Below are 14,650 nucleotides of genomic sequence, written 5' to 3' on the forward strand. Positions count from 1 at the left end.
TGATGTAGGAGCCCTACCTGTGCTGACGTTACACAAATGCACTACGGCTTTGTTTACGGAGGTAGTGCATAAACGCCCTATAGGTACCATGGGATATCTACTTACGCTATTACACTTCATGCCAATTACGGAGTTATTGGTTATTACGGCCTAGACCGTAGCGTCAATACGGTTATAACGTAATTTATATAGGTCCCGCCAAACTATAAGTAATTTACATTGTGAAAACCTCACATTTATCGCCAGTTAATTATAAAAACTCATATAACGCCAAGAAAATTGAACCGAAAACATTAGGGCCTATGATTGTCTATTTATACTTTGTTTTGGGTTTTAGACTTTTGTATTTATTTATGATACAAATGACACTAATGTAATAACATTGGTAGATAAAATAATAAGGTAGTCCTTGTGCTATTTTTCTTCCAAATTTTTAGGTGATTACACAGTCCAAGTTACGGTAAGGTTGGAATTTCACTTGTACAATTTTAGATAACATTCAGTTATACATATCAATTAGAGTATTTATTTCCTAAATTATCTTTATTGAAAGGGTGTATTCCATATAGAAACTATTTTTTCTATTTTTCCCTCGGTTATTCAACATTAAGATTTTTAAACCTCTTTCATAGTGCCACTCTGATTAGCGTCATTAAATATATGGTCCCTCAAATAAAGTTATAAACAAGTTATTAAAATACGTTGAACACTGTATTCGGAGATCTGGAAGAGTTTTTTCAGTCAATCCGTTTAAAAATTCTCCAATACAGTACCTATCGAGTAAATGAGTATTTCATGTTTTTTTCAATAGTGGCGCTCAGAAATACTAAAATACCATATAAACATATAATATGCTTTCACGTTTCTAATAAATTGGTTATTGTAAACAGCTTATTGAGGAAGCGATTGCAGAAGTTTATCAACCAGACTATATTATTTCAAAAGTGAATAACAAACAAAACTATCAATTGGAGAAATCTAGGTTTAGACATTTATCGTTAATATTAAAGGAATCTATATTCTACTTACTTCTTACTGTTTTCTTCCTTTCGTTTTTTTTTCTTCTGATTTTCATACTTTTTCCAAAATTAAGGATTTTTTGGAACGTGTCCTTTCGTTTCTTCTATCCACCTCAAACTTTCAAATATTGTATATTGTTGTGTATTGTGTCGATTTGTGTCTTGTATTTACACTTGAATATATCTATCATAATCAAGAGTCCCTAAGTACCAAACATCGAATATACATTATGCCTACCTACAATATATCAATAACAAAAACCTAACACATTTCTGTGTCGATTCCTTAACTCGTAAAATTACTACCAAACAGAATTATTATTGTTCTTTATCGGAAGGAAAGCACCTTATGTATGATGAATTTAAGGCTGTGCAAAAGATAAAAATAAACTTTCTACTGGTGATATTTTTCAAAGTTTTTCGATATGCATATCATCAAGCTATAAAAATGGAAAAGGTTTCTTAGGAAAACATTTTTTTCCGATCATTACTTTTTGAGATATGAGCGCCTTAAGTTCAAATTTTGGGACAGAACATTTCAAATTCGGTAAGAGTTCAATCCATGAGATTAAGCAAGATTTAAACTTTAGCCGCTCATATCTCAAAAAGTAATGATTGGAAAAAATTTCCCTGAGGAAACTATTTCATTTTGACAGCTTGATTATATACAAATAGAAAATACTTTGAAAAATATCACCATTAGAAAGTTTATTTTTAGCCTTTGCACAGCCTTAAAGTAGCATATGTAATTCAACAAGTATAACAATTCCAGGTTAGACAAGTTTTCCTACGAATAGTTAATTCATTGACGAATAATAGCTTATTACATGCATCAATTCTCACTTATTGAATTACATAGAGAAATAGGATACTTTTCAAACACTATCCACTTATGATTGGGACTAAACAACATTAAATTACCAATCATTTAATAAGGATTGAGATAACTAGGTTAATTATTGTATTAATAAAACAATTCAATGACCTCCACCACTACCAAGAACCCAGATAAATACCGTACATTCAACAAATCAAAAAAATATACAAATAAAAACCCCTTCAGTACAAAATAAAATTTATTGCCTCTCAATTGATAAAATTTAAGATTAGAATAATTATAAAAAAAACATAAAAAATGAATGATAATTGAACAAAATTTACTTTAAAATGAAACAATATCGTCGTCGTCTTCCTACAGGATTAGACAATATTACAAATATATTGACTTGATTCTTATGACTTAGAATCATAAATACTTTTAAAAATTAAAACCAAATGAACAACTACAAATAAAATAAAATATTGTATTTTTTATTTTAATGAATAACTTAAAACAAACAAAACAAAACTCAGAAACTCAAAGAAAATCGACTTTAATTAGCGACAAACTTCTCAAAGAATTATAAAAATAGAAACTAGAGATATAATTGAATAGTTTATTTTGTATTGCACACATTTGGAAAGCATTGGGGTTCGAGGGTCTTCATTAGCAGGCACCAACCACACCAGAATTAGTGGGATAAAGTTTATTTACCAGCTTGATTCAATCCACCAGTGTTGGCTCCCAATCCCAGAGCAGCGAGCCCTGCCAGAGGTCCACCTCCCATCTTACCAATCTGAAACACACTCACACATGTCCAAATCCGACAACATAATCTCTAATCATTTACTCTTCCTTTTAGAGCTACTGATTATTATTGAAACACGAAAAAAAATATCAGAAGTACCATTCATTTTATTGCTTATTTTTGCAATTTTTATTTTTCATTAAATTTTTTTAAATGTTTAGCGATTATTTAAAATTTTTATTGTGTTCTCAAATATTTATATGTAATAACTACAGAGTGCCACCGAAAAACAACAATACATTTCGTACCGTTACAATCACTTCACTTATATGGGCTACTTTATTCAAATTAATAAAACCAATAAAGAAAACTTGTACTACCCTTTTATTAAAACATTTTAAAATATTTTAATGACAAGTTTCGACCATTGGCCATTTTCAAGTTGAAATAAAAAGGTACTTCAAGTTTTTATATTGTTTTTATTAAGTAAATTACATTATTCTTTATATCCCAGATGTAAACCATATTATACAAACGGAGATTTGAGTTTGAGTGATGAAGTTTTGAAAAAAAAACTTCACTGAGTACTGTAAGATGAGCTGAGAATATAAAATTCGCTAGAATCCTCGAGTTTTTAAAAGCAGTGTAATACTAAATTAGCATTATTGGGCTGCCAATAATATTCTTGCACCATTTATAGATTTTCGTCTAATTAATCTTGAATAATATCGTTGATAGAAGTGAGCCTTCACTGAATTCAAATTTAGAATACAGGAAATCATGAATAACCATGCCCCAGTCAACATTTCAACATTTGGAGAAGTTGGTTGTGGGAGAATTTCAAAAGAGAGCTTTGGATTGGGTGCTTATCAGACTTTGATGGTGTCAAATCGTAGGACTTAATCAGATTGTCTTTTTTTATTTAGGGCTACTCTTAAATATAAATAAAAATTAGAAATCTAAGCCCTAAATCTATACCCTTTTAAAATTGTTCAATCACGACATATTTCGACTATATAATGCCATTATCAAGTTAATAGTCCTTAATTTTAACTTTTTCCCATTAATCTTCGTCATTCTATAATATTATCGTGTCGTTCAATGTATATGGTTGGTTATATGATTTTTATACACCTAGATTAAATAATGTTCAGGATGTTCGTATACTCAAATTACCACAAAAATCTATACTAGATAAAGAACATAGAAATATTCAATTACTCGCATACACTATCACAACCTAATTTTTATCAATAATTAAAATATGTAATTGTATATCGTTTGACAAAACATACATTTTTCCATGATCTTAAGTGGAACAAGAAAGGAATTTCCACATTCCAAATAATACTACATAATTTTAATTCAATTCCATAAAAACAGCTTGTGGTAGACAAACAATAGTTAATTCAGCGCAGAAGAATTTGCATGGAATGTCAAACTTTTATTAGCTTATCAAAAGCTATTAAAAATCTATAATTAGTATGGCGAACAAGAACAATGTTCCATTTTTGCATTACATTTTTGAAGTTCAGAATAAATATGAAGAATTCTAGAATTTAGACATGGATTTCCAATGAAAATTTGTGATTCAGAATGAATTAATAAAATAGTCCATGAGAAGGCCGTGTATGCGAGTAAAAAAGCACATTCAATGAAGAAGATAGTTCGATTTTTAGAACAGCTAGGAATATGACATGAGATAACACAGAAGATCCAAGAACCTCTTACACTGTTTAATACGTAATATGTGATGGAATAGAAGATGATGATGGAGTTAATAAGACAAGGATTGGATTAATGAAACTTGACGTGAAGTTAAAAAACAAGTAAGCAGAAAGTAAAAGAAATAGTAAGTTAAAGTTAAGTTAGCAGAACAGTATTACTGTATTACATTTATGACTGTAATTGACAACAATATCATTCTCTTGAACGAGAATTCAAATTTGATGGTTCATCGCACAGCAATAAAAGAAAATTAATTTATTGCACAAACAGTTTTACAATAACCCTATGAATTTAATTAAGTGAATTACTTCAAAATTCTTCCTAATTGTTCAATTCTTTCAATTCATTCATTGAGAAGTCTAATACTAGGTAGAACCAGGAAACTTAGGACTATATCTTCAAATTTTGGGTAAAATTCATGAGAAATCATGAAATATTTATACAAGCAGCACCAAATAATAAACAGAAACAGTGATGGCTGTAAAGAAGACGGGCAATAATTAGAAGAAAACTGAAAAATTAAAAAAAAAGTTGAAAAAGACATGAGAAGTTAGTTATCACAAAATAAAATGTGAATATACTGCACTTCAAAAATACAAAAAACCTCTATTCAGGAATAATTATAATTATCATGAATTAACTCTTAATATATCTTTCAATTGAACAATAACTTTTGAAAAATACGTTCTGTTATTTACCAAATTCTATAATTTTGATTTCTTAATTGAAAATATGTGAAAAAAATAATGATTTTAAAAAGCTTTTAAAGTATCTATCATCGAAAATCTATATTATTCAATATTTATAATAGTGATGCTTTCGATGAATATAAAGGAGGTGATGATAATGATGAATAAGTTGATTGATGACAGGGATATCCATGAAATAATGATCACGGATAGCATTTACGTTTTCAGGGAAATTAAATGAAAACTTACCTGACAAGAAGCTGTAAGAATGTACGGCTGTAAACATTGAAAGATAAAAGTTATTCAGTTAAAACACCAAAGTTCATTATTTTTCGAAGGAATGGTAGGTGGAGAAGGGTGCGGGTGAAAGGAAAAGGATGGGAAATTCGCAGGGAAGGAATCTGAAACAAGGGAAAGGAACACAATTTACATAAAAAACAGTGTAAACGAGGCTTTCAAAAGTTTCTAGGTAATAATAGTATGGAAGCCTGCTTGGGCCCCCCTGTAAATCAGCCCAGGACGTAATTTGAGATGTTATTTTTAAGGGATTTGAAGGCTATTCAGTCGCCCCCGCACTTCACTACCAGGGAACACAAACCGAGTCTGATCTTCTTTACAGAACAAAAACAAACAAGAAAAACTATTTGAAAGGAGACGAAAAATAATCCACATTCCTTTTTAAATAATGAGATATTCAATGACAATGAAAAAGTTTGAAGAGAGTACAAAACAATATTATGAGAAACAAAAACAGAGCAAGCAAGGAAGAACAGAAGCCATGCTTAAGAGTCGAATTGCTGAGGTGCTTAGCTTGAGTATAAACAGTAAAGCCGGTATTAGAATTCTAATTATTATTATAGAGCAATACAAAATTTAAATAAATGTTTGTTGTGGAATAGTTTTACATTTCAAGGAGTTTCTTATAATCACTGAGAAACTCAAAAAAGAAAGTCTAGCTAATAAAAACTTGATAACTGATTACTTATTTAAAAAGTTATATGAAAACTCTGAACAAGTGATCTTGAAATTTTGAAATGTTAAATGATTTCTATAAATAATGAAGGTGACATAATTCGAGAAACACTTGGTTTCTATGATATAATTCAGGTTGGAGTTTCCATATACATCCAAGTTATACAATAATTATTGAAGTTTTCAAATTGAGTCAATCTTGAATATAACTCTAATTTTCATGAATCTCGCTAGAAATATGTACTTGAATAGGTAACTGATCAAAATATTGTATGATTATTAGAAAACTGACATTTCTAAGCACCAGCTAAGAATTTGATTTTTTATCTGACAATCAACGAAAACAGTTAAAAACTTATTCACGTTGATGATGAATGGAAAGTTTGAAAATATGATGAATACACATAAAAGGGTCTGGATAAAATTGAATAAAATGGTAGGATTTTAAAAAGAACGAGTTTCACCCTTCAACTTGTACAGAAAACTGATGAGAAAAATTTTATCTTGGAGCTGATTATATTAGAAACTATGATGGGCATCCCTCAATCTTATGAACTTATAGCGAAGGAGGTTGAAATCATATTATTCGGACACTCAACATATGAATAATTGTATCTCATTCTCAAGCAAATTTTGAATGAAAAAATGTTGGACATAATAAATTCGCATGACAATAAAGATACATAAATGCTATATCAATTTGCTTCCAAACATTTTGGGGTCAATTCCTAAAGCATTAAAGTAATGATACTACACCATCATAACGAATCCCTGAATTTCAGTACACGAAAATATAATGGAGATACCAGCCTCAACTTACCACAACAAATATGGACAAAAATTCAAGACCGAAACGCAATATATTTTGCGATTATAAGAACAAAACATTCCAAATTTCAGAGCATATAGGAATCATGAAACTTCTGCTTATTTATTAAATCTTATGCAGCTAATTAAATAACAAATATTCAAGTCAATAGCCCGTCAGATTTTCTGATGATGCAACTATAATTTCAAAGCGAATCTCTGAATTGCGCTATAAATAAATAACTGAATATAAATTAGCAAACAGTGTATCACTACTTAACATATCATAAGAATTGTGCACTGAAGCTTTAGAAGCATCAAATCACATTGAAATATAATGAAGTGTGCTTAATTGATTCAAACTGGAGCTCAGAAATTCTGCTAAATGCATTGCAATAGAGGAATTTATTTTATTAATATGCAAGATAAATCTTTGAATACAATCAAAGTTTGTATCATGAGAAGTTTAATGTAGTTAGATTACAAAGTAGATTTTATTACATCCCATTACATCAACTGCAATGTATATAATCTGGATTTTTTCTCTTCAATGCCGACATGCACTCTTTAATTAATTCAAATGTAAGAAACAATTTGTCTAAGAGCTTTCGAGTCTCATTAAACCAATTGACAATATGACATTTGATGAATATTTTGACAATCGGTTCAATACCAATGGTATACTCTATTTGCCCAGCAATAAAGATTCAACTAAAAGCCATGCTCTAGAGATTTGTTCAATAAATGTTTAATGTGAATAAGAGCACCAAGGTTGATCGATTTATTAAACTTGATAAAGCATTTTAAGAACAATTTTGATGAAAATGTTCACCTTATAATACTTTATCTAATGATTCTCACTTTGTTGGTAAGGGCTACCCGTATTTGAAGAAAAAAACAAAGTACCCTTTTTCAACGTTACTTCATTTCTCACAACATGTTTTGACTTATAATGTAATTTTCAAGTCAATGAGTCTTGAAAATTAAGAATCACTTAAAGTAATTGAAAATGACATTATACGTCGAAACATGTTGTGAGAAATAAAGTAAAGTTTAAAACGGGTACTTTGATTTTTAATTGTTATTAAAAAACGAATAGCCCTTACCAAGAAAGAATTCTTATTTATCTATTAACCTTTAGCGAAACAAACATCAATAGTTCCAGTTTGAATCAATAGCACATCGAATAACATTGAGAAATAGAAAGAAAAGATTGGAAAATTGTTAGTGTGTGAGAAACGTAAAGAGCAACAAATTAGTGAGAGAGACAAGAAGAGACAAGACGTGTGTGTTGGTATACAGAGACAGAAAGAAAGAAAGAGACAGAACGGTATGTGGTTGGGGGGGGTTGAGATAAGACAAGACTCGGGGGATTTGGCGGTCAAAGGGGGGGTTGGTTGTGGGGGGTGCGGGGGTGACTTACTTCCAGATGCGGCGGCGGAAGCGCGGCCTGCAAATGGCCGTTCTTGATGAGGGGGTCAACGAGGCCGGCTGGGGGGAAGGGCACGCCCCCCAAGTGGGGCACGCCCAGAGGCCCGCCCGGGGGGCCCGCGGCCAGGGGGCTACTTACGTCGCCGTGTGTCGGCACCGCGTAGTTGCCCTGTATGGTGTAGGCCTGACCGCCCGCCACAATCACCGGACCCGCCACTTGTGGCTTCGGCCGGTAGGGAATGGTGGCGCCTTTCGGCGGCGACTGCAACAAACACAACAACTAACTTAGCACAAACATTCAATATATCAGTGTATCATGTAATATGTTCAAAGGGTCAATAAAAAATACGTACGAGTAAAAAAATAAGTAATATCAGAATATTTTAAATTTATTTCAATAGGGCTAATTTTTTTATTAAAGAATCACTAGTACCCTTTCATTTTATTAGATGACACGACCGGTTTTGGATATTCATCCCGTTATCAAGTTTTATTAATTTCAATGGAATAATTCAATAATTATAAGTTACACAAAACACAATTTATTAAAATGATTTGAGAAGGACCAACAGGCACAGCCCAAAACTGTTCCTTCCCCAAATTTTAATTCATACACATATTATAGAATTATAACATATTACAGGGCATAGTAGCATACACGTATTCAAATTAATTACATATAACAATTAATACATAATAGTGAAAAGAAACTAGTGTGCCCATAATATAATGAAAAATATAATCGGAATAGTATACGGTAATTAAATTGTGTTAACAGTGATACTCTTGAAACTGTTGAATTGTTTGTTAAACTGTGATAATAATTTATATTGAATTGAATTTCAAAAATCAATATTAAACAATATCAAAACTTGGAACGGATTAAATTTTTTAAAACAATTTCATCGAATAACTCATATTGATTTATTTTATTAAAATGAAAATACATTCCAATCAAGCAGTGTCAGCCTATGATAGATGAGATTAAAAATGGAAGTGAATAATTTTGAAAATAATTTGCATTATTGTCATATAAGGACAATACATTTATGTGATACAAAAATGAGCGAACTAGTTGAATATATTATGATATAATATGAATAAATAATAATAATTTATAATATAAATATGTGGAGGAATGGTAATACAAATGAAGTTAACAACGCCTATATAGAGAGCTGACGTCTATTAAAAGTTCAATGAGTTCAAAAATTGGAATAAAATCAACTAAGGGATAAAACGTAAATTTCGGAAGAAACTGCGCATTGCACAGGAAAACTGCGAATTGAAATTGATGAAAGGTGAATTATAGAAGGGAAATGGCTTCAATTAGAAGGCAAATGAGTCCAATCATTGGAATAAAAATGACGAATGGATAAAACGTACATTTCGAAACAAACAGAGGAGAAGTGCGAATTGAAATTGATGAGAGGTAGATTATCAATCATGGTAGCAGTGCACTCATCTGTCACACTCACAGAAAACACAGGCGACAGCTAATCTGTGCTGATAAACAGTGCTGCATGCTGCTGATCAGAGCGGCAGCCTTATTCAATAAAGCGTCACAAAAACAAATACGGTCTCATCCGACCACACAATTATTCACTGTCACCGTTATTGACACTGCCGAGAATATAAAACAGCCAGGGTCGAAAATACATTTACTGAGCCTGTATCATAGGTTTGACGACAAACACGGATAAAGTCAGGCCGGTATCATGCATTTTATGCACTTGCATCTGAAAGGGTCACACTTCAATTATTGCAGCAGACCTGTCACAAAAACCAACATTAATGTAGGTACACACGTGGCGAGCGAATTGGAAATATGTGCACTGTTTCCATTCTTGTGAGCGATTTATCAATATGTGTGACAGGGTACATCTTCGGTGTGTCCACGAGGCAATGATGTGACACGAGTTGAAGAAGAGTTCTAGCGAACACAATTTCTACCATGATATAGCGTGTTCATCAATTGAAATTATTCAACATTATTTAAGCTGCTTCGTAGTTTTATTTGAATATTTTGAAGATCTAGAGTTTAAAAAAGTGATTTTGAAGATACATGAATAATAATAAAATTTTGAGGACTAAATTTGTAGAGATGTACAGTCTCAAACTTTTAAAGGAAATCACAAAGATTAGAATAAAATAATGCTCCACTGAAAAGGAATCGATAATCATTTTACTTTGTTGAGAGAGAATGAATGTTATTTTGAATTTATTTCCAATTTAGGTGTCATGTAATTGATTTATCATTTGATCTCTTCTGTATTTTTTAATAATGTTAATAAAGTTTTATTCTATTTATTTATTTATTTATCACATTGTGTACAAATACTTAACATGAGGAAAAGCACAACAGTCTCATGCCCAAAACTGTCCCATTTCCAATCTATACTATAATGTCCAAATCAAAATGTTGGTTATGTCACTTTCACTTTTCAAAATACAATTTACGCTCTTCAATATTCAGATAAACAAGCAAATTTTGAATCAAATAGATACTATTAGAGTCTAAAATCAAAAAATCTAGAACAGTAACTTAATAATTATTTAAAAAGTCTAAGTTTTGAATGAAACTAGTAAGGGTAATGGGTGACTTAGAGAGTAGTGGAGTAACGTTGGCATACCTCGAGCATGACACAGCAGATGTGGTAGATGCACTGGGTGATGGCATCACTGGTGCCTGTGATGGTGACTGCCCGCTCAGTGGAGTGCGGCAACATGTCGGAAGCCACCTGGATGGATGCCCCGGTCACCTCGCGGATCTCCTTGATCTTGGATCCGCCCTTGCCGATGAGCGAGCCACACTGCGACGCGGGCACGATCAGGCGGATCGTGATCGGCGTTCGTGAACCTCCGCCGCCACCACCGCCTCCGCCGTTTTGCATCTCCTGGAACTAAGACGAATCGGTCAAAATTGGTGCTTGGAACTGTATGAACAGCAAGTAAAAGTAGTGCAAAAAATTGAGGACACTTGATTGAAGAAACATTGAGCGTAGGTAGTACAGTGATAGACATCGCTTATCAATTCAATTAATCATTGTAAAAATGATAGAAACGTTAATTTAATACATTTATTCAATTGGACAAAAGCGGTCTTGCCTTCAAAAAAATAGAGGCTATTAATAATTATTCTTGAAAACTTTCAAGTAGCCCTATAGAAATGATTAAATTTATAGAAAACTTTGAAAATTGTAACGGTAACAGATCAAATGACAGTTGATTGATGAAGAGAATAATGAGAGAATATCATAGTTCAAAATAGTTTCACAGTTTGACAATAATAGAGCTTGGAACACTAAAATTAATCACAAAAGATAGGACATTCAGTAGAAACAAGAATAAAGTAAGAATTATTGGAATATAAGTTTATAAGAACAGTTGGCAGAGAAAAAGGTACATCAATAATCAGTCAATATTCTACAATAGTTAAATTGGTAAAATGTGATGAGAGAAGTGGAATTTGCTAGATAGTTTTATAATAATAGAGTTTGAAACTGTAACTGCATTCACAACTGGCAAATGAATTAATGGAATCGCAGTAATAGGCATCACCGTAGTCATCTATAGTAAATTGATAGAATAGTAATGTTGTATTCTTGCATATCTCGGTTTATTCAACTGGTTAACTCCAGTTGGAAGCCACTAAGCTAAATATCATCTGTAGGTGGCACTGACCCGGCAAATACATAAGGATCTACAACAGTGTTGCACAACTAGATAACAAATTATTGTACTTTAAATAAATAAAAAATAATGAAAAGTAGACCACTTACTTCTTCGAACTTTTTACAAATGAGAGTGAATGCCTTGAAAATGGCATTTGTTGGTCCAGTAACCGTAACTACTCTTTCAGGGCACGAGCCGTCGGATATGTTGATTTTTGCTCCAGACTGTGAACAAAACAAATATATGTTACAACTATTTTCATTCAATAAATAGAAAAAAATCAAGTTAATGATGTGAGTTTGTATACCTCGATTAAAACTCCAGAAAAAATGAAAAGATGATTTACATTTTTTCGTTGAAAAATACATAGAGAGTACAGTAAAAAACAGAGGAAGTAGATCTAGTAGTTGAATAGCTGAAAGATTATGTTCAACTCACACATAGAACATATCACTCTGTGAATGTCTTTGAACGATTTAAATGAACGTTTACCGGTGTTTCATTTTTTCGAAAAAATTGAATAATAGGTGCTTACAGAAGGATCTGAAAAATAGAGTACCTACTATGTATGAAAATTATTGATAGTGAGAATAAGAACAATATACTTTACAAGAAAATATCAGTTAAAACTAAGAAGTTTTTAAGTTGTAAGAATACTTATTCAAATTAAAACTTTTTGACAGATTGTGATGAAAAGTTTGGAATTCTAGAGAAATTATTTATTGAAGAATAAGAGCATTCAAAATATATGTTTACCTCATCACGAAATCGTTTCACTATTTCTCCTTTTCTTCCTATAATACTTCCAACTTCCTGCAAAATAAAAAATTACATCATTAATAAGTGTTTATAAAAAAATAATCAGAACATAGAAATACTGTTTAAACTGAATTGCTGTAGCTCACAATAGATAGTTAAGTAACTATTTCAAAATAGTTACACCATTCAATGAAATTTTGAGTTACTATCAATTTCATCTGATAGAACACCTTTACTCATAACATTTATTGTGTTATTTACCCATTATTTCTTCTATCAAATCTCTCCTTTTATTTCGATTAGTGACTTAGTCAAGAGTGAATCGATAGGTGCATTGAATGAGAGCGAATGTTGGGTCAACAACACGAGAAGACATTAGAAAAAAATCCGTGTGTCGTTTTAAATAAAGACGCCGATCACTTTGAAGCAAGTCACTGGCCAAATTCTTCAACTTTGACATCTTAACCGTCTGCCAGACAGGGATCTTGTCCTACTGCATGAGTGTGCAGTTCACTACCTAATAAAACTATATAATTAGTTCCATGTCATTTTTCATCATTCGACGTTTTATTATTTTTTAAAGCATATCAATTTTAACCTGCTTTGTGTTTGAAAACTTAGCAATGCACTGTATTTTTTATTTCATGGTAAAAATACTCAGAACTGAAAACTAATGATTTATAGGAATAACAATAAGTACCATTTGAACTATTCATGTTAATTGGGAGAAAAATAAGTAAAGGTGAGTTTAAGACTATTTCAAATTTGCCTTGCTGAAAGGCTATAATGAGAATTTTTTCCATGACAATCACATCGGTTTAAAGATTCAATATATTTTTCAAGTACATTGGTAGAACTTAATACTATCAAAGAGCAATTGATAATTGAGCACAAAATGATTAGTAATAATAAAATTAGGTATATGAACTTATAATCATAAATTAAACTGATATATTTTGGATAATGATAAAGGTTCGAATTGGTGTTTCTCTTATTATTATCATTGGCTATCACTGTAATAAATAGAATATACTTTACAATTTATTATATTCCAGAATATTGTTCTATGCAGAGTATTTTGGATCAAATTTGTTATTTCTTAAGCATTGCATAATCACGTCGTTTCTAGAAATAAAATAACTTATTTCTTCACTCGACAATATATGTGCTTGCAATAACGATACTAAAACGGGAAGGAGAGAATACTACTCTTAAATGAATACTCACAGATAAAAGTCATTTAGCGAACTATAATTTTAGCATCTCCATCACTTATTTCAATTAAATTCATTACGTCATTCAAAGTCAGTTTTGGCAAACTTTATGCCACATTTCTTGTCCTGTAGAAACTTCACGCAATGATATGGAGTTAAGCAGTGACATTTTAGTGGAAAAATTCTGAGACAGCATACATACATCCCATAAGGATTCCGACAGTTGAAAAATGATCGTGCTCTTCCCACACATTCAAAGTTTCCACATTACTGTAACTTCCAGTTTGAGAAATAAAAGCGATTTTTCATCATTCTGTCCGGAGGGAGACGAGAAAGGATGTCACGCGTGGAAGAGGCTTCACTGCGAATGGTGAATTTAATTTTATATGAAAGTGGAATCATTAATACTGTTCAGTAATAGAGTGATTGATAATCCAAGTTTTGTCGATATAACGAGATTGTTCAGACTTTGGAACGCGAAAATTCAATCGGGTTTACTAAGTAGAATGGAACGATTTTTTAGACGTGGAAATGTTTGAACAGTAAGCCCATGGATCATGAAAGTAAAAGGCAACGATAAAAGTCATACATCATACAATCAATTATATTTTGTCATTCTCATATTTTCACATTATAACATACACTGTGCTGTTATTGAAGAACAACCCCCAAAAATTAGACGGCAAATGAAAGCACGATTTATTTATTGTAACAATATTCTGGCTTTAGACAGGATTGTACAAGTACTTCATTCATAAATGAACTAATAACTCATAAACTAAATTAAA

At 31.5% G+C, this 14,650-nt stretch overlaps 1 protein-coding gene across 16 annotated transcripts in view; it reads right to left on the reverse strand.

Moving 5' to 3' along the window:
• LOC111064145 (poly(rC)-binding protein 3) overlaps window positions 1-14,650 on the reverse strand; it is a 228,161-nt gene that overhangs the window by 27,570 nt on the left and 185,941 nt on the right. For 7 of the 16 annotated variants that reach the window (XM_039434085.1, XM_039434086.1, XM_039434077.1 and 4 more), the window contains 5 exons: window positions 12,646-12,702; window positions 11,997-12,113; window positions 10,848-11,117; window positions 8,354-8,476; window positions 2,554-2,635 (listed from right to left, as the gene is read on the reverse strand). In XM_039434085.1, the coding sequence (XP_039290019.1) occupies window positions 2,554-2,635; window positions 8,354-8,476; window positions 10,848-11,117; window positions 11,997-12,113; window positions 12,646-12,702 (649 nt within the window). Of the gene's footprint in view, window positions 1-2,553; window positions 2,636-5,253; window positions 5,281-8,206; window positions 8,477-10,847; window positions 11,118-11,996; window positions 12,114-12,645; window positions 12,703-14,650 lie in introns of all 16 variants that reach the window. The other 9 variants (XM_039434082.1, XM_039434069.1, XM_039434070.1 and 6 more) reach the window with 2 other exon arrangements.

The sequence above is a fragment of the Nilaparvata lugens genome, chromosome 8, assembly GCF_014356525.2.
Source record: "Nilaparvata lugens isolate BPH chromosome 8, ASM1435652v1, whole genome shotgun sequence".
NCBI classification, from domain to species: domain Eukaryota; kingdom Metazoa; phylum Arthropoda; class Insecta; order Hemiptera; family Delphacidae; genus Nilaparvata; species Nilaparvata lugens.